The 20970-nt window shown below is 36.4% G+C and overlaps 1 protein-coding gene and 4 pseudogenes across 1 annotated transcript; 1 reads left to right on the top strand and 4 right to left on the bottom strand.

Annotated features, from left to right (window-relative positions):
- The first annotated feature begins 106 nt into the window (after positions 1-106).
- Positions 107-3620, top strand: LOC122363039 (arylamine N-acetyltransferase, pineal gland isozyme NAT-10-like). The gene is made up of 2 exons (XM_043264906.1): positions 107-204; positions 2184-3620. Exon 2 carries the CDS (start codon positions 2191-2193, stop codon positions 2977-2979), a length of 789 nt encoding a protein of 262 aa, XP_043120841.1. The 5' UTR covers positions 107-204; positions 2184-2190; the 3' UTR covers positions 2980-3620.
- A 460-nt stretch (positions 3621-4080) lies between these two features.
- On the bottom strand, positions 4081-17005 carry LOC122363032 (annotated as a pseudogene).
- LOC122363041 lies at positions 6775-11760 on the bottom strand (annotated as a pseudogene).
- LOC122363034 overlaps positions 13969-20970 on the bottom strand; it is a 76511-nt pseudogene continuing 69509 nt past the window's right edge.
- LOC122363033 lies at positions 14272-16049 on the bottom strand (annotated as a pseudogene).

Below are 20970 nucleotides of genomic sequence, written 5' to 3'. Positions count from 1 at the left end.
TAGACACATATTTAGATGTCTTTTTCTCAGCTCACGTCTAATAATGCATTTATTTAAACCAGTGACACTGCATTGTAGTGCAAGGGTTAACTTTTGGTTATTCAACATCCAGTCCCTCGCTCTGAAGATGTTCACTCAGAGTCTTTGTGACACTTGCTTTGCTTCTAGCAAGTTCACTTGACAACCCACCGGCTTCATCTAAGGGTAAGTGTTTTTTTCTTCTAATATTTTGTATTCATTTTTTTTTTCTGTTCATATTTCTGTTGATGTGTTACTATTCTTTAAATATGATTTCCACAATTGCTTTATAATTTACGTAATATATATTAATTAGCTGTTCATAAAATATGCACTTGCAACTCCAAATACTTTAACATGCCCTTTAATCTTAGTGACTATAGGAAATATTCTTGTTTAGATAATTAAAATACTATCTAGTTATCTTAAGACATACTTGCAGTATTATTTTTCCTGTTTTCCATTAGACAACAAGATAACTACTATAAAAGTAAATATTTAAAAGAATTTTATTATAATAAAAGAGGTTTGTTTTCTGCTGTTTGCAGCAGATTTTGAATTTCAAGTTCCAACATTTTTCTTAACCAGTGTAACACTAGAGAATGGATGAATTCTGTTGAAGCCAAGGAACTAGCTCTACCAGACAGAACTGCAAACACAATAAGCTTGTTTGAGATGACAAACACCTCGCCTTGAATGTAGATGAGAGTAGACGGCTGCAGTCAGAGAAAGGAACTAAATAAGAGCTGTCAAGAGCCGACAATTCTCTCTTTACATAGTGGACAGGCAATCTACATAAGCAAATGCAAATTTTTCAAATATCACATTCACGTAATGTGTTGCTAACCAAGAGGACGCATCCACAATGTATTAGAGTTGATATAGATAACAGAATAACATTAGACAAACACAAGATGTCAGAAGCCTCGCTGCTCATCAGGAATGTCAAAGCAAGTCAGACCGTCAACTGATGGCATTTTTAACCATTGTGTTGAATAAGCATGTATACAGTCGACTGTATAGAAGTTGAAATAATTTTTAACCAACCTGCTTTAGCTGATTTGGGTTTAAGGGCCTTGGGTTTAGTGGTTAAAAAAAAAAACGCACATCTTGCCTCTCCTTATAAGGAAACACTTTTGGTGTGCAAAACTGTATTGCACTGTGCAAAGCTGTACTGTATATGTGTAGTTTGTAAAACATTTGCAAATGCTTTTATCTATTAATTAGAAGCACCTCAAATGACAGGATACACAAATGACCTACCTGTCTCAGGCATGAACGTACCTGGGTGCACTTTTTAGCGAGACATGAAATACGTACCAATAAGTACATATAACTACAGTTTCCAAAAGAAACGGACAATGGAGGCAGTAAAACTCTGAAAGTTTCGATTAACAAAGCCTAATTTTACTTAAAAAATGTCATCTTAATATGCTGGGAGATTTGAAAACTGATGATTTTGAACATTAGCATTACACATATCCAGCTTCATATCTATGGGTTTTCAGCTCAAGGAGGATGGGGATGTACTTGAGAGGCACATTTGCATAAAGGGAAGTTGAAATGGCACGGTTGCATCAATCATTTTGCATTTGTTAACACTATCAGGTAGGTTTACATATGAATTTGGTGTAGGGCATATTTCCAACATGATAGAGCATTTTAGTGGCAGTCCCCAGATATTGCAATTCTAAACCATCACGATACATACCTGAAGCAATATGTACCTATATCAACTATATCACATAATAAAAATGTGCTAGGGTTTACACATTGAACCTATGTTTTAGCGCCACTCAGTGGACATATCTCTTTGAAACTGTGGAGAAATGTGCATTAAGGCACGTAGAAATTGTATTGCACAAAAAGTGCACAGAGGTACGTATTTTTACGTTAACGAGACAAGGCTGCTACTGACTCACACACACTCCCATATCTAAAATTGGTCATGCCCCAAACTAACCCTAACCCTAGGTTAGGATGATCAAACGGAACAATGTTTTAATAGCAGCAAAGAAACACTGGATTTTATACAGTTGTTTTCAGGAATATTAACCTACAAATAGTGTAAATATAATTGCCACTACACAGTGAATAGCAATTTAGAAGATTGGAGGGGAAATCATATTTTAGCCTAAAAAACTGTTTTGTATTGTTACTTGAAGGAATCTAATGGATCTAAGAGGGTACTTCAACAGGATTGGGTTTACTGGCCCATACGACAAAGCTGATCTGGACACTTTACGCACCATCCATAAGCTGCATGTTATGACCATTCCATTTGAGAACCTCAGCATCCACTGCGGGGAGAAGAACACGACCGACCTGAACATCATCTATGATAAATTAGTCATAAGCAATCGTGGAGGCTGGTGTTGTGAAAACAACCTCCTGTTCTCATGGGTCCTAAAGGAGATGGGTTACAAATACACCACACTAGGCTCCAAGGTGTTTAACAAGTTCCAAAATGATTTCTACCCCGTGGACTCTCATCTCATCAATATGGTGGAGATCGATGGGAAGCCTTACATTACCGACGTGAGCTACGGAGTGTCGTGCCAACTGTGGTATCCCTTAGAGATGATCTCGGGAAAAGATCAGCTGCAGCCTCCAGGTGTGTTCCGCCTAATAAATGATGGGATGACCTGGGTTCTGGAGAAGACTTCAAGAAAGCAAGTGGTCAAAGACCAGGCTTATGCTCAATCCAACCTCATTGACAGGCGCCTGACGAAGAAAATGTATCGCTTCCCACTAACACCCCGTGATAAAGAGCATTTCGTGGAGACCCTGGATTGCTTGCAGACCAGTCCTGATTCTCGGTTTGTGCTGAAGTCTATTTGCTCCCTTCAAAAGCCCAACGGCTTCATAGCTCTGATTGGCTGGACTTACAGCGAAATCACATACAAACCCGAAGAGGACTGTGACATTGTGGACATGAAGGAAATCCTGATTGTGAAATAGAGGCTGTTTTGAAGGAAAAGTTTAATGTGGTGCTAGTTAATAAGTTCACACCTAAAAACAAAAAAGCTAATTACTGCATGTAATACAGTATTGTACTATAACCTGTAACCTGTATCTCAGTCGACAATACTTGTCACCAGATGGAAAAATATAATAATTAATGAGTAAAATTATTTTCATGCTTTTAAAACTTATTAATGGCCTCCAATAAAATAATAGGACAAGTTCCTCATGTGTGCCAATTGGTGTAGTTATAATATCTACCAGCAGGGGCTGACAGGAGCATAGCAAAGCCTTGATCACTTGAGAAAACACTCATTCTTCATTGAATGGCCTTTTCATTAGGATGTGACAAACAGGTCTGACCAATAGAGATTCTGTGAAAGTCTAGCCCTGAATGCAGCACTGCGTCTCAGTGTTTCTTGTGTTTTTGGAAAATATTATGTAACAGACATAGAATCAATGCTAAAATATTTTTTAAAAATGATTGACTTGTTTTTTGTCTCAGTGATTGACATAAATAGTATGCTCCTCCAAAACAGTGTATTTACACATCTAACGATTAAATACAGCTCCATATTTTGTGCCACAACAACATAGTTTGATAAAAATGTAGCTATTAAAATGTAGTATTAAAATGATTCATACATTTCACAAGAAATTTTTGTGTGTGTGTGAATTTGAATCAGCCCTTTAAAAAATGTAAATCTTTACCTCTTTACTTGCTAATAAAGTCTGTAAATGTTTGTACAGGGTGCTGATAAAACATAAAACATAACATTGCGAGTTAAAAATGGTTACTGACAACAGGTCAGGTTAATGTTTAAATTCAGCAGTCTTGAGTTGGCTGCAGTTAGTTCACAATTAACATTCTCTCCAAATATTGCCATTTTGGCTGATTAATCATGAAGAAAAAAATAAACAAAAAGTGCAATACAAAGTTTTCAGATATTTTTTAGAATAATACAGCAATAACAGGGATAAAGAATCAGTAAAAACTAAGTAAGATGCAGTGTGTTTGAGTACTTATGTAATGAGCAGCACACGGAACTGGTACAATTATTAATAAAGACATTAGTGTGGCTCAAAAACGCTAAGGGTATTTAATTTTCAGACAAGACTCTGCATTATACCATCATGATTCCTATACCAAGCTGAGTTTGCTGATCATAACATTAATAAAGAAAAAGACATACATGTAAGATACGCAAATGTATCACTCATTTTTCCTTTTTCTGCTGCAGCACTTGAAACACAGATATCTAACTGTTAAAAATACAGAAAGAGTGAATATCAAGAGAACTGCAAACAATGTAACGACAACATCTACTGAGTGATAGGAGTACCAAGGAAGTTTGTAGGATTCTGACCGAAGATGAGCAGCACCTTTGTGTCTCATTACAAACTCAATCCAGAAGAGAGCGGTGTCTAAAGGTTTAAGTGGTGTATCTCTGTGAAGATGAGACAATCTCTGCATGTTCAGTCTGTAGGATGAATCCTGATTAATTTCTGTATAGTTGCATGCAGTGTGTTTTGATCTAAAATTTCAAGGAAATGATCTTGGCTCCTCCTCTGTCTTGTAATCGAAGAAGATTGTCATACTGGTCAAAAACAGTGGAATTCCAACCACTGGAACACCATGATACAAAGCTTCTTGAACTCCATTGGTTCCACCATGTGCAATAAAAACTTTAGTCTTTGGATGCCCTAGAAGATCATTTTGTGGCATCCAGTCAACCAGCAATGTGTTGTTGCCCAAAGTAGATGGTCTTTTTCCAGTGTATCTCCAAATAACCTTTTGAGGGAGCCGAGCAAAAGCTGCCGCTATTTCAGTTGATATCTCATCTGGTAGGACACTGATAAATGATCCTAGAGACATGATAACCACTCCATGCTCTCCAGAACTTTGCATGAAGACTTCCAGGTCATGTGGAAGGGCCTTCGCTGGATTGCACTGGAAGCCACCAATGTAGATGACATTTGGCATTGTTGGACGTGGAAATTCAAAAACAAAATCAACCCTCATAAGCCATATATCAGCCCCCTGGAGAAGTTCATAAAAACGTACAGGTGGGTGGAAATATTTGTCACAAAGTGCTTGGTACTGTGCCAAATTAAAATAGCCATACTGAAAGTACATTAGCAAATAACTGAAAATATTTTGCACTCGTTGAAAAAAGTTCATTTTGTCTGTGTTTCTAGATCTTGTGATAGGGATGTAGGACAACGGTGAGGGAGCGATCTCAAAATGTCCCTCTCCAGGAGTGGTCCATCTTACATTATACACCAAGGGTAACTTGAATTTATGAGCCAGGAAAATGCCTGCAGCCCACACGGATCAGTGAGCACCAGATCATATTGCTTTTCCTTCAGTGTCTTCATAATTTCCTCACTTTCAAACATGTTTATTATAAGTTGACATACCATTTCATGCATTTTATAAGTGTATTTAACTGTATCCAAATACAGACTTAAAGTGCCCAGCCAGTTGCTCTTTCCACTTTCATAGTTGATTGATTCGGAAACCATGTTTTCTATAAATTTTTCATCCATTGCTTCGGTGCTGGGTATAGTTATAGAACCATAATAAGTTGAATTCTCCTTGATAAACCAGCTACTGGAGGCGTAATACATCAACACTGTGCCCTTGACCATGTAAAGCCTTGATGAGGACTTCCATGTTCACCCAGTGACTTCCCTCCAAAGGCACCACCAAGATTTTGCCACCATCACAGACAGAACCAAAAAGCATTACAAACGGTATCCAGAGTGGGACAGATACAGTATTCTTAGAAAATGGTGTCATCTTGCCTGTAAATGATAAAATAATGAGATTGCATAAATATGGAAAGTATTATTTGGGCTAAGACACTGTGCTGTACTGGCATACACTTTTTTAATTTTTACACAGTTCTTAATTTTTAATTTTTTATTTTTACACATATCAGTAATGGGCAGAGCAAAGTTATTTTGGAATAAATTAATTTAATAGAAATAAACAGTCTGTCTACATAGGATATATGTTATAATTCAACTGTAAAACAAAATGAAACAATATCAACAACTCCCACGAATGTGCTTATGTTAAGAAAACAAAGGAATATAAGCTATGAAAAGAAACACAAATAAGTTGCATTATACCATCTTATTATAATATGCCCATGCCGCCATACTGAGCCCCCCGCCTGAAAGAATAGTTCCCACAGAGATCCGTTTAGAAGGGCCATTAGCTCCAAGAACCATGCTTTGCACAGCCAAAAAGGGCTAAAGGAAGCAGACCCACCCTGTCCGGGGCACACTCTCTCCAGAAGTCCAGTAAGCAGAGCAATCAGGGAGAAAGCGGACAGACGCAGCCTCTGCCACTTCTGTACCATAGCATACAGTCCAAGAGGAACTGGATTTGTGAATGTGAAGGGACAATGCGAGTTCACTCAGACGTAAATAAGATCACTCATACCTGGCTAAACATACTCCGGAACTGCTCCACCACCTCAGGATAGAGCTTCCATTCCCCGGGTCTCAGCTCCTGTCTCGATTGAGATACCAGAAAATATTAAGGAGCTTCCTCGGGTCACAGAAGGATCTGGTGTGCCAACCTGTAAAGGGGGTGCTAATGCAGACCCCCCAGTGATTGATGTAAGAGATCACCAATGTGCTGTCTATGCGAACAAGCACATGATAGTGTCTTGGCGTGTTTCAGAGCCTGAAACATGGCTAGCATCTACAGGCAATTTATATGCCACGTGAGATGGTGACCTCCCGACAGACCCTGGGCAGAAACCAAGGTTTCTCCACATGCCTAAGGCACACAAGCATTTCCACATGTTTTTATGAGGCAAAGCGGGTTGCCCCTTGTGGAAAACCCTCTGGTCCTGAGCCACCACTTCAAGGGTTTCATGTACGGCAGGCCAAAAGGTTTGACATTGAAAGCAGCTGCCATTGGACCCAACAGTCTCTGAAATAGTAACAGTGAATGACTAGCCTTCTCTCACTCTCTTCACAGCTGTGAGGATTGACTTAGACCAAGCAGAGGACAGATGTGCCCTCATTGTGGTCGAATCCCACACCACCCCTTAACCCCAGCTTTTTAATATGGGTGCAATGTCGAACCGCTAACCACTCCAATTAAGCTAGTACTAATCATTTGTTACAGCGCAGCCATAACAGCATCCAGCACTTGGTAGAAGAGGGCCCAATGATGAACGGGGGTTCCCCAAGAGGGAAACGCAATTTTGATTGGGGGGTAACTGTTGCCATTTTTTTTACAATGTGAGAATCAACGGAAACGTGACTTCTAACGCAAGGGTAGGCCAAGTGGGCAGGCTGTCCAGGGGGCCCAGAAATAGTACCCCTTTGTACTCTGTTCTGTCTTAGGAAGTAGTACCTTTAAGACATTTTATAATGTCTATAATATACATTTTTTCTATTTTAGATATTTTCATGGATGATTAGCTTCACAGACAATATTGCTACAACTGGCCAGTCCTGCAGGTTTTCCTTATACAACATCAGGAAGAATAGACCATTCCTAACAAAGCACACCACACAACTCCTTGTCCAAGCTCTCGTTCTCTGAAGACTGGACTTTAGTAGTGTTCTATTGGCGGCCCTTCCTACATGCACGATCAAGCCTCTGCAACTTACCAGAGTACAAGGTACCGACACTTGCCAACTATCTTTTTTTTGCCTCCAACTGACAAATTAATATTAGCATTTACCTGTACTAACTGAGTCACAGCACTTGTATATTGTTGCTGTCTCATTGGTCTGATTGATTCTACTTTATAAGTTGATTTCAATATAAGAGTCTGCTATTCATATGGATATGGTAAGTAAATCAATATTTTTTGCAAAAACGTTGTCTTCAGCATACAAATTTCACAGTAAAAAATCAAATATAAAGAACATTAACATCAAAAAGCATCTTACTGGGGCTTCTAAAGTGCATCAAAGAAAGAAAAATGTCTTTATCAAATAATTTCTTGAAAACTGTATAAAACTACAGATGATCTCTGATATAATTAAATCTTACTTTTATTCTGAATAAATACCCCAGTGTTGTATACAAAATAGACACACACACATACATACATGCACACACTATATTGCCAAAAGTATTGGCTCACCCATTCAAATAAACGGAATCATGGCTACAGGTGTATAAAATCAAGCACCTAGGCATGCAGACTGTTTTTACAAACATTTGTGAAAGAATGGGTCGCTCTCAGGAGCTCAGTGAATTCCACCGTGGAACTGGAATGGGTTTCCATGGCCGAGCAGCTGCATCCAAGCCATACATCACCATGTGCAATGCAAAGCGTCGGATGCAGTGGTGTAAAGCACGTCACGTGACGACTCTAGTAAGATTTAAATGGAACACTAAAACACAAGGAGCCTAAATTCCACAAAGAGACCCAGGACAACAAGATGTCATAAAATTAGCAAACTGAAATAAAAAAACTAGTTTGTCAAGCATAGACATTTAGTTTTTACAATCAGTTGTAGGCCTATTAATATTATTTCCAACTCATACAAGTAAAATCGATTCACAAATTCATTTCTGCTAAATTAGCATTTCCATGTGTTAGTGCATTTCTGAAAAATACACACTCACTCACAAACATTTTTATTAGAATTAAAAAATAAAAAACTAATAAATAAAAAAACATTTAAAAATCCTGAAATATCAGTTTACATAAATAAATATATATTTTTAATCAATACAAATAAATAAATAAATGTAGCATTATTCAGTATTAAAAATAAATCAGTATATTAGAATAAAACAAAAGATTATTTAACACTGAAGACTGGAGTACTAGCTGATAAAAATTCAGCTTTGCATAAAAAAATACATAGTTTTAATATATTAAAATAGAAAACTCTTTTTTTAAAAGTGCCACACTGTTTCACAGTATTATTGTTTTTTATGTCTTAAAAAAATTGCACACAATACAAAATCTAAAGCAATGAAGTATCCTGTCCATATTTACAAGTATCACACTAAGGTTACTATTGTAAATTGTATTGTCTTTCTCACAATGAATTAACAAAACTAGAGATAATCTTAAAATAATGGAAATGCAACATTTACTTTAAATCAATATCCTTTCATTAATAAACTGTAGATAACTTACAGGTATAATGACTGCTTCTGTTCAGTGCTGTTCAGTGATAATCTTTCTCTGAAAATGGGTAAATTACTCCTTTAGCATTATACCATATGAAAGGGTATCTTATGAAAAGCAAACAACACAGCAATAAAGTTCAAAGTGCAAAGTTAATTTGTATCACGGACTTTATGGCAAAACATATGTTTTAAAAATGCACACTTTTACTCACCTGTAAATTTGCAGAGAATAATTTCAGTTATTTCAAGACTGTGACTATATCTTTGCGCACTAACTTACTACAAAAAAACATAACTACTGATTTAACAGTAATTTGTCTCAGTGCCCATTTAACTGTTTGTTATCAGTATCTGGACTGTGACCTTGAGAGAAAGCAATGAGGGGAATGAGAACACATGAGGCAATAAATAAACTCAAAAGAGTTCAATCTGTTGAACACTGTGAACATGCCGCATGCAAAGGCAAACGTCTCAGTAATAAATGATCATTTACACCTTTACTATCTATAGCAGTCTATTGCTTTTTTCCACATTATTAAATAGACAGACAAGATTGTGTAATGGTTGTTCAGTGAATAACGCTTGCGAATTATGTATTTCGGCATTGTTTCATCAAGATCATGTATTTCTAGAAAACTCAATGAAACTCTAGTGTCTGGATAATTCAATATTACCTGTTCACTTCTAGAGGGTGCTCCAGGCTGGATGCGAGTTGCTGAGAAGGACAGTCACGAATACAAAAAGGCTGCTGCTGCTGTCCTGGTGTTTTATGTGTTCCTAAAACAACAATAGATGTAATCAGAGTTATAGTAGTATATTAGTGAAAACACAGAAAAATAACCAATGAACATGGTTTCTGCTTACACTGCTTGATTGTCTTCACATATGCAACGCTTGTAATTTATTTAGTGGGATGTAATGACATAATAGAGCTGAACAGAAATGTATACATTTTTTTCTGGAAAAAAGGGCATAGACAGTGGAGGAATTCAATATTTATTACTCCATTAAATGTATGGCAACAATTGTAAAGACAAATTTGAATGCAATTTCAATGAAACACAACCATTTAAAAATATACCTTCCCATCACACATTTAACAGAATAAATACAATCCAGTAGTTTGTCAAATGTATCACTCAGTTTTCCTTTTTCTGCTGCAGCACTTGAAACACAGATATCTAACTGTTAAAAATACAGAGAGAGTGAATATCAAGAGAACTGCAAACAATGTAACTGCAACATCTACTGAGTGATAGATGTACCAAGGAAGTTTGTAGGATTCTGACCGAAGATGAGCAGCACCTTTGTGTCTCATTACAAACTCAATCCAGAAGAGAGCGGTGTCTAAAGGTTTAAGTGGTGTATCTCTGTGAAGATGAGACAATCTCTGCATGTTCAGTCTGTAGGATGAATCCCTGATTAATTCCTGTATAGTTGCATGCAGTGTGTTTTGATCTAAAGTTGCAAGCGAAATGATCTTGGCTCCTCCTCTGTCTTGTAATCGAAGAAGATTGTCATACTGGTCAAAAAACAGTGGAATTCCAACCACTGGAACACCATGATACAAAGCTTCTTGAACTCCATTGGTTCCACCATGTGCAATAAAAACTTTAGTCTTTGGATGCCCTAGAAGATCGTTTTGTGGCATCCAGTCAACCAACAATGTGTTGTTGCCCAAAGTAGATGGTCTTTTCCAGTGTATCTCCAAATAACCTTTTGAGGGAGCCGAGCAAAAGCTGCCGCTATTTCAGCAGTTATATCATCTGGTAGGACACTGATAAATGATCCTAGAGACATGATAACGACTCCATGCTCTCCAGAACTTTGCATGAAGACTTCCAGGTCATGTGGAAGGGCCTTCGCTGGATTGCACTGGAAGCCACCAATGTAGATGATATTTGGCATTGTTGGACGTGGAAACTCAAAAACAAAATCAACCCTCATAAGCCATATATCAGCCCCCTGGAGAAGTTCATAAAAACGTACAGGTGGGTGGAAATATTTGTCACAAAGTGCTTGGTACTGTGGCAAATTAAAATAGCCATATTGGAAGTACATTAGCAAATAATATATACTATTTTGTACTCGCTGAAAAAAGTTCATTTTGTCTGTGTTTCTAGATCTTGTGATAGGGATGTAGGACAATGGTGAGGGAGCGATCTCAAAATGTCCCTCTCCAGTAGAGGTCCATCTTACATTATACACCAAGGGTAACTTGAGTTTATGAGCCAGGAAAATGCCTGCACCCCACCCTGGATCAGTGAGCACCAGATCATATTGCTTTTCTTTCAGTGTCTTTAGAATTTCTTCACTTTCAAATATGTTTATTATAAGCTGACATATAATTTCATGGGTTTCATAAATTACATTAACTGTATCCCAAATCAGCCATACAGCACTAAGCCAGGAGCTATTTCCTCTTTCATAGTCAATCATTTTGTTAAACACATCTACCACAAATTCTTCATTCATTCCTTCCGTGTTAGGTATTGTTATAGAATCGTAATAAGTTGAATTCTCCTTGATGAACCAGCTACTGGAGCTGCGTATTACATCAACAATGTGCCCTTGATCATGTAAAGCCTTGATAATGATGTCCATGTTCACCCAGTGACTTCCCTCCAAAGGTACCACCAAGATTTTGCCACCATCACAGAGAGGGCCAAAAAGGATTATGATTGGTATCCAAAGGGTGACAGGAACCATATTCTTAGAAAATGGTCTGATCTTTCTGTAAATGATAAAATAATTGGATTACACACATTGGACAATATTAGTATATGTAGCGAAGTACAGTATAGTCAGTAAAATAAGGAAATAAATGTACACTAGTAGCGCAGTATTTGTGTTGGAATGCACAAATATCGGAATGCCTTGTAATTACACAGGAAAAATAAAAGTTGGTGTAGCAGATATAGTAACTGCTATACGATTCTTCTGTTATAATTGTTTGTTTGTCCTGTCTTAAGTCACTTTTTCCTGAACAGTATTGCCAGGGAATGATCTTCTGAACATAAGGAAATACTCTTTTAAACTCTATTCTTGAACAATCTAAAATTTTACTTGACAATTTAGTTTGAGGTGAAGTGATCCTGCAAAATAAATGACATGCCGAAAGCAGAAACATTCTGAACAATTGTTACTCAACTTTAAAGGATCCATACTGATGTGTTTCCAGTATAGTTTTAGGCTGTCTGGTTTATTTTCTCTCTACATGCAAAAACTCAAATCTGCCAAAACGTTTTGTAATGGGGTCTTTAAATAGAAGGACCAGCGAAGCAGAGATGGAAGTGCAGGCCTACTTTGCAATGATTAGAGTGTCACTGAAGCTTCAGCAAACCCTTCTGCTATGACAAAGCTGTTTGAGTTTCAATCCATGTTTTGTCGTTATTGAATGTTTTTAACGTTCGCCCTATTGGTTGAGTTTACAGTTGTTAAAATAAGGTCAGATTGTACTGTGTGAAATATGGGAGTGTTTACCATACCATAAAACAGTCGATAAGAAATTCAGTGTGTTGATAGTCCCAAACAATTCTGTTCAAAAGATTGCTTTTTTTTTATTACTCAGCTATAAATCCTGAAAAAAGTATCCGTTTCCAAAATAAATAAATAAAGTACTTGGCAGTACAACTGTTTGCAGTAATGAAAATAAATTAATATATTAGAATACATTCTCAAAGATAATTTGACACAGAAGACTGGAGTAATAGCTGATAAAAAAAATTGCTTTGCATCAAATAATTAATTTGTTTAGAAATCGAAATACTGTTTATATACTGTTTCAATACTTTTTCTCTGCATTTGTTTTTTTTGTCTTTTTTTTATAAAATGCAGCCTTAATGAACAGAAGAAACTTTAAAAGCCTTTAAATATCATACTTATCCTAACCTTTTAATATTAACACACACACACACACACACACACACACACACACACACACACACACACACACACACACACACATATATTCCACACAATATAGAATCAAATGTAAAGGACTACCCTGTCCATATCCACAGGCATCACACTAGAGCTACTAAATTGTATTGTTTTTCTCAAAAAGATTTTTAAAACTCTTACATAAAGCTACAGCTAATCTTAAAATAATAGAAATGTAACATTTATTTTGAATAACTACCCTTTCATGAATAAATCTGTAGTGTTAATCCAGAAACTGTAGATAACTTACAGGTATAATGACTGCTTCTGTTCAGTGCTGTTCAGTGATAATCTTTCTCTGAAAATGGGTAAATTACTCCTTTAGCATTATAACATATGAAAGGGTATCTTATGAAAAGCAAAAGAGCAGCCCACAGCAATAAAGTTCAAAGTGCAAAGTTTGTATCATGGACTTTATGGTGGAACACATGTTTTAAAAATGCACACTTTTACTCACCTGTAAATTTGCAGAGAATAATTTCAGTTATTTCAAGACTGTGTCTATATCTTTGCGCATAACTTGCTATAAAACAACATAACTACTGATTTAACAGTAATTTGTCTCAGTGCCCATTTAACTGTTTGTTATCAGTATCTGGACTGTGACCTTGAGAGAAAGCAATGAGGGGAATGAGATCACATGAGGCAATAAATAAACTCAAAAGAGTTCAATCTGTTGAATACTGTGAACATGCCGCATGCAAAGGCAAACGTCTCAGTAATAAATGATCATTTACATCTTTACTATCTATAGCAGTCTATTGCTTTTTCCACATTATTAAATAGACAGACAAGATTGTGTAATGGTTGTTCAGTGAATAATGCTTGCGAATTATGTATTTCGGCATTGTTTCATCAAGATCATGTATTTCTAGAAAACTCAACGAAACTCTAGTGTCTGGATAATTCAATATTACCTGTTCACTTCTAGAGGGTGCTCCAGGCTGGATGCGAGTTGCTGAGAAGGACAGTCACGAATACAAAAAGGCTGCTGCTGCTGTCCTGGTGTTTTATGTGTTCCTAAAACAACAATAGATGTAATCAGGGTTATAGTAGTATATTAGTGAAAACACAGAAAAATAACCAATGAACATGGTTTCTGCTTACACTGCTTGATTGTCTTCACATATGCAACGCTTGTAATTTATTTAGTGGGATGTAATGACATAATAGAACGGAACAGAAATGTATAAATTTTTTTCTGGAAAAAAGGGCATAGACAGTGGAGGAATTCAATATTTATTACTCCATTAAATGTATGGCAACAATTGTAAAGACAAATGTGAAATATTAATAAAATACAAGCATTTAAAAAATACTTATATTTAATATTTCCTTCCCATCACACATTTAACAGAATAAAACAATCCAATATTTTTTATGTGTGTCAAATGTATCACTCAGTTTTCCTTTTTCTGCTGCAGCACTTGAAACACAGATATCTAACTGTTAAAAATACAGAGAGAGTGAATATCAAGAGAACTGCAAACAATGTAACGACAACATCTACTGAGTGATAGGAGTACCAAGGAAGTTTGTAGGATTCTGACCGAAGATGAGCAGCACCTTTGTGTCTCATTACAAACTCAATCCAGAAGAGAGCGGTGTCTAAAGGTTTAAGTGGTGTATCTCTGTGAAGATGAGACAATCTCTGCATGTTCAGTCTGTAGGATGAATCCCTGATTAATTCCTGTATAGTTGCATGCAGTGTGTTTTGATCTAAAGTTGCAAGCGAAATGATCTTGGCTCCTCCTCTGTCTTGTAATCGAAGAAGATTGTCATACTGGTCAAAAAACAGTGGAATTCCAACCACTGGAACACCATGATACAAAGCTTCTTGAACTCCATTGGTTCCACCATGTGCAATAAAAACTTTAGTCTTTGGATGCCCTAGAAGATTGTTTTGTGGCATCCAGTCAACCAGCAATGTGTTGTTGCCCAAAGTAGATGGTCTTTTTCCAGTGTATCTCCAAATAACCTTTTGAGGGAGCCGAGCAAAAGCAGCCGCTATTTCAGTTGATATCTCATCTGGTAGGACACTGATAAATGATCCTAGAGACATGATAACCACTCCATGCTCTCCAGAACTTTGCATGAAGACTTCCAGGTCATGTGGAAGGGCCTTCGCTGGTTTGCACTGGAAGCCACCAATGTAGATGATATTTGGCATTGTTGGACGTGGAAACTCAAAAACAAAATCAACCCTCATAAGCCATATGTCAGCCCCCTGGAGAAGTTGGAGAAAATTCACAGGTGGATGGAAATATTTGTCACAAAGTGCTTGGTACTGTGGCACATTAAAATGGGTGTACACGACGTACATTAGAAAATAAAAATAAACATTTTTTACTCTTTGAAAAAAATTCATTTTGTCTGTGTTTCTAGATCCTGTGATAGGGATATAGGACAGTGGCGAGGGAGCAATGTCAAAGTGTCCTTCTCCAGTAGCACTCCATCTTACATTATACACCAAGGGTAACTTGAGTTTATGAGCCAGGAGAATTCCTGCAGCCCACACCGGATCAGTGAGCACCAGATCATACCGTTTTTCTTTCAGTGTTGTCAGAATTTCTTCACTTTCAAATATGTTTATTATAAGATGACATACCATTTCATGGGTTTTATAAATGACACGAATCAAATCATAATGCAGCCATACAGCGCTCAGCCAGTTGTTCTTTCCTCTTTCATAGTCTATTATTTTGTTGAGCATGTCATCTACTATTTCTTCATTCATTCCTTTGGTGTTAGGTATGGTTATAGAGCTGTAATAAGTTGAGTTCTCCTTCTGAACCAGCTGTTGTATGTGCGTATTACATCAACACTGTGCCCTTGACCATGTAAAGCCTTGATGAGGACTTCCATGTTCACCCAGTGACTTCCCTCCACCAAGGAACCACCAAGATTTTGCCACCATCACAGACAGAACCAAAAAGCATTACAAACGGTATCCAGAGTGGGACAGATACAGTATTCTTAGAAAATGGTGTCATCTTACCTGTAAATGATAAAATAATTGGATAACTCAAAAATTTATATTATTATTATTTGTTGTCAACACTGTGCCATAACATATAGTCAGTGAAACTAAGAAACAGTTAGTAAAATATAAATAACCTATTAAAAAAGGTTGAGATTTGGTGAACATGCTGTAATAAGCTTATTGGAACAAAAAAACCCCTCAGATAACACTTCAGGTTTTTACACAAATGCAAAAAAAATATTTTTGTTACAATTTTTGTTTTCCTCCCTAAAATTATTGTTTGCATAAATGCCATCTAACTGTTTCATTTGGTGATTTTACTATTACTGATTATGCTTTGCATATTCTATCAGGGATTATAGTCAAGACTTCCCACAGATTGATATGACCAAGTCACGTCTGAAAATGTTGTGTGAAATATTTTGTACGATTTAAATTACTTATAAAGAACATCCTCATAAAGTCCACAACCACTATGTGTCAAATTAGCTACTAAATTGTAGGAAAACTAAAATAAATAAAATGTTATAAACTTGCAAAACACTACAGATCCCTAAAACAAACAATCTCACGTTAATAAATATCATATACAAAATGATAGCTATTTAAAACCATAAAATGTAGATTACTTACATATAATGTGCTTCTGCTTTCTGCAGTCAGGATATCTTGGCCTCTCTGACCACATTATTAGCATTGCATCATATCAGAAGTGATTATTCAAAATGCAGTGAGCATAACCAATAACAAGACAGTTCAAAGTGCAAAGTTTGTTTGTAATTTGATCCTTATGGCACAGATGTCACTTACAAAGTTGTTAGATATAAAGTTGTTAGCGATAGCATTTCTCCAGAGAACTAGCCTAGTTGTTCTTTTCAACAATGTGACAACTAGCACAAAACAAAACAACGTGTACTTCTGTATCATTTTGAACTGCGAATTTTAGAAACAACGATGAGGGAATAACAGTTCACTTGCGGCAAACATTTCAAAGGAATTTAATCTGTTGAATTTTGTGAACACGGACTGCGTGCCGCACGCACATGTTAAAGTAATGAGTCTGCACGATTAAATCATACACACCTTGGCAAAAAGGACACGAGCCGAAGCGTCAAACAGAGTCGCAGTCCAACGGACAGTCCAGTAGAGCTCCGACGCGGAAGTAACTTCTTTGCCAAACACCGCTACGTCTGAAAGATGTCTGACAGCCTGCGAAAGGCAACACTAAGGCAAACTTTGGGCAATAATCAAACAACTCTATTTTTTAAGTAGTAATTAATGAAAGAAATTATGGCATTTTTCACATTTCACACATTCACCACTCGTTAATCTAGTCAGTACAGTGGTATTTTTTTAGCAATGTTTTTTACGTTTATGATATTTTGATTATTTTGGCTCTGTCCTTCGCCCATTTTTAATGATAAAAAAAATAAATAATACAGCCTTTCAACTTTTTATATATTACTATATATAAAATATTGCTATATTGCTAGGATATTGCTAGTTCTTCAAACTAAGAGAGCATGGAAAAATATATTGATTTCTAAGGCATTTTGACATGTTAACTGTAAGCTGCACCATTCTATGCTACTCGTCTCACTCTGTCTCACTCATAAAATTAAATGATTGCATGCATTTCAGAAGAAGTCACTACATATATATATATATATATATATATATATATATATATATATATATATATATATATATATATATATATATATATATATATATATATATATATATATAATACCAGAATCCACTGAGAATTGTTAATTTTTTATCTCTAGTTAATCACTAAAAATGTACAGATTTTTTTTTAAATAATCTTGGACTCAGCTGTACCTGAGCTGGTGCAGCTGTCAAAGAATCACCAAAAAGGTAAATTTCACCATAATTTAATCACCCCATAATTTAATCACTCCCAGGCCATAAAAAAACAAGTCTTTTAAAAATGTATTAATCTGTCTTCAAAATAATGGCCACTATCCACCAGCATTACCAAGCTTGGAAGAGCAAGGATGACATTTTCAACTCCAACTGTGTTGGTGTGCAAGAAGAAAGTCATATACACCTAGGATGTTTTGAGAGTGAATAAATTATGGAGTAATTCTTATTTTTGGGTGAACTATTCTTTAAGCATGTCGGGTAAATCTGTTATTGCTGTCACTAACAGCTTCTGTAGTCTTGTCAAAACACCAGTGGATGTATGCCTCTGGTCCAGAGTCAAGTTTAACACTGTCTACGCGCTGCTGGTGTTCTGTAAACATTTCCATAATTACCTGGATTTTAGATGCTGCAGACTTGGGACAAGCAGTTCAATACAAAACAGCAACAACTCAGTAACATTCCAGAAGCTTCTGCAGGTTTAAGATGGAAACAGAAAAAGCTGGAGTCCTATAAATACTGCTTGCATTTCTTGTGTTTCTGTTCTACGTTGTAAGGCAGCCTCAGACATCAGTTCCTGAGAGGACCTCCGATATAGAGCGAATTATAGGCTTACTGCTCTTTGACTGAATGATGCAAGAGATGGACAATCATTACTAGGGAGTAAGAGAAGAGGCATTCAAGCCTACTATCTACCAATAGACACCTTTCCTGATGGTGAATGTCTCGGGATTGTTCTATAATTTGTTTCAGTATAAAATGGAGTTGCAGGCAAAGGAGCGCATGGTGACAAAGGTCTCACGAAAAGAAGAAAGGAAACGGAAGTAATTCTGCTAAATACTAACATGTACCCGTGCTGAATGTAGCATTTCAAGTAGCACTGAGAACAGTTGTAGCTGTGAACTTTCTTTTAGTGCCATCGACTGCTGATGTTTAATAAATGCAACGGAACAAGACAGACCTAACATTTACATTGATCGTGTGTGCGTGGAGAATTTAGCTTCTCTTTTGCTGATACACAGATTTCAAAGCGATTTCACGCAAGACAAAGTGTTATACTACCACTGTCAAAGCCACAGAGAATCAGATTCAGACAGAAGTGTATAGCAGTGAGGGAGAAAAACAGATCCAAACACCTTAGTTAGTGCGTTAACAGTGAGCTAAGAACATCATTCTGTGGCATTTATTCTTTGAAAATATCTAAAAATTCTATTATTCACTGTTTGCCTCATTTTGACCTATCTATGTTCAAGACCCCCTGTGCCCCCAAACACATCTCCACATCACGTAACCCGTTTCTGTCTCCCTCTGGTGGTGTGATGCTTTTATAGTGGTCCTGTCCATGTCGGTCATGTTAGGGCATGTCCCAACTCTTACGATTTTTCTTGGTCAGACTTACCTGTGAGTGAGTCATTTTGTCATGCCTTTGCCCTACATCTTATCTACAGGCTTGAAGTTGGGATGCATACTCATGCTTTCTAGTTTGGAAACGACCAAGAACATCATCAGAGTAAGTTCAGCCGTGCTTTTACACTGTGCATGTGATACTTCTATTTATTGCATGATTAGTTCTTCTGTATGAACCACATTGGGCTATGATTGTATGAATGCATTCGGTGAAGATTCTTTTGCTCTACCTGTGGGCCTTTCCTTGTCTGTCTTCACCAGAGTCTGACTGGAGTGAAATCCTCTTTTTAAAGGCCCTTGTAAACAAATAATGCCGGCTGGGTATAGTAGTCACGAGGGCTATATAACATATGCCAATTTATCTGTCAGATCATGTCAGTTTAGACAGCATTTTACAACATGTTTCATATTACTCTGCAATTATCAGAGAAACAAAGCTCTTTTATATACATATAAACTGACGGATCGCTGCAAAATTACTTCACCAACGCAAATGAGGTTTCATTGTCTCTCCTATAGATAAAGATTGTGGGAGTGACCTTCCACAGTAGATGGTTGAAACTGATTCACATGCTGCATTACATCAATTTATCAAAAGGGCGAAAGGATATATTATTTAATTTCTTCGATTCACTTTACTGAAAATGTTTTCAGTTTTACAGGGATTGCTCTCAGTGATCTTAAAAACAAGTCAAAGGTTTGGAACAATTAAGATATTTGAAGGAAGTATTTAAGTCTGCATTTATTTAATTAAAAAAACTACATATAATAATATTGTGAAGTATTATTACTATTTATAACTAACTTTATATACTATAAAGTTATTCTAGTTATCCAAATATATTCTAAACTGCTGATTGAAAAGCATTTTTTTGGGCATTTATATGACATACAGTTTTTTGTAACATTTTAAATATTTTTACTGTCACTTTTCATAAATTTTTTTGCTTATATATGTATTATTATTATTATTATTGTAAAATAAAAAAATACTATGTCCTTTTGAATAGTATCAACTGTATTCAATATGAAATAGTTAAAAATATTTAAAAATATTTGAAGCAGATCACCCCCATTTATTTGCAATGATACAAGTTGCGATAATATGTATTCTGAAATTTCTTTTTTAGAATGTAGTAGTGTATAAAATCATCCCACAAGTTGGGTCTGTAATCATTTTAAAGAATGTGACCTTTGCGTGACACTGGTGGTGATGAAGTGACCAAACCACACACACACACACACACACACACACACACACACACACACACACACACACACACACACACACAAAAACACCCATGTGCGACCTGCAGATGGCAGTATAGACCCACTAATGGAAAACCAAGCCCTTCATCACATCTGTCTTCCAGTCTCCAATCCTCATCCCCAACCCTCCATCATATTTTGCATTTAAATTTTTTATCAGCTTTTTGTTTTTAGTTTTATCTTTCATTCCTCATAACAGAGAACTGTGTACTTTTACACCGATACCTTATTGTTCCTAGCATAAAAAAGAAACCAAAGTCAATCACTAGAAAAACTCAATTACTGTAATCTGATTTGTAAGCACATACATTGTTTATTATAGATATTACATGTCAAAATATCCTGGAGGGTTTAGCAGTCAGCCCTTGTGAGC

Source organism: Puntigrus tetrazona, chromosome 18 (genome assembly GCF_018831695.1).
Source record: "Puntigrus tetrazona isolate hp1 chromosome 18, ASM1883169v1, whole genome shotgun sequence".
NCBI classification, from domain to species: Eukaryota; Metazoa; Chordata; class Actinopteri; order Cypriniformes; family Cyprinidae; genus Puntigrus; species Puntigrus tetrazona.
This window is presented reverse-complemented; position numbering and strand designations above follow the sequence as displayed.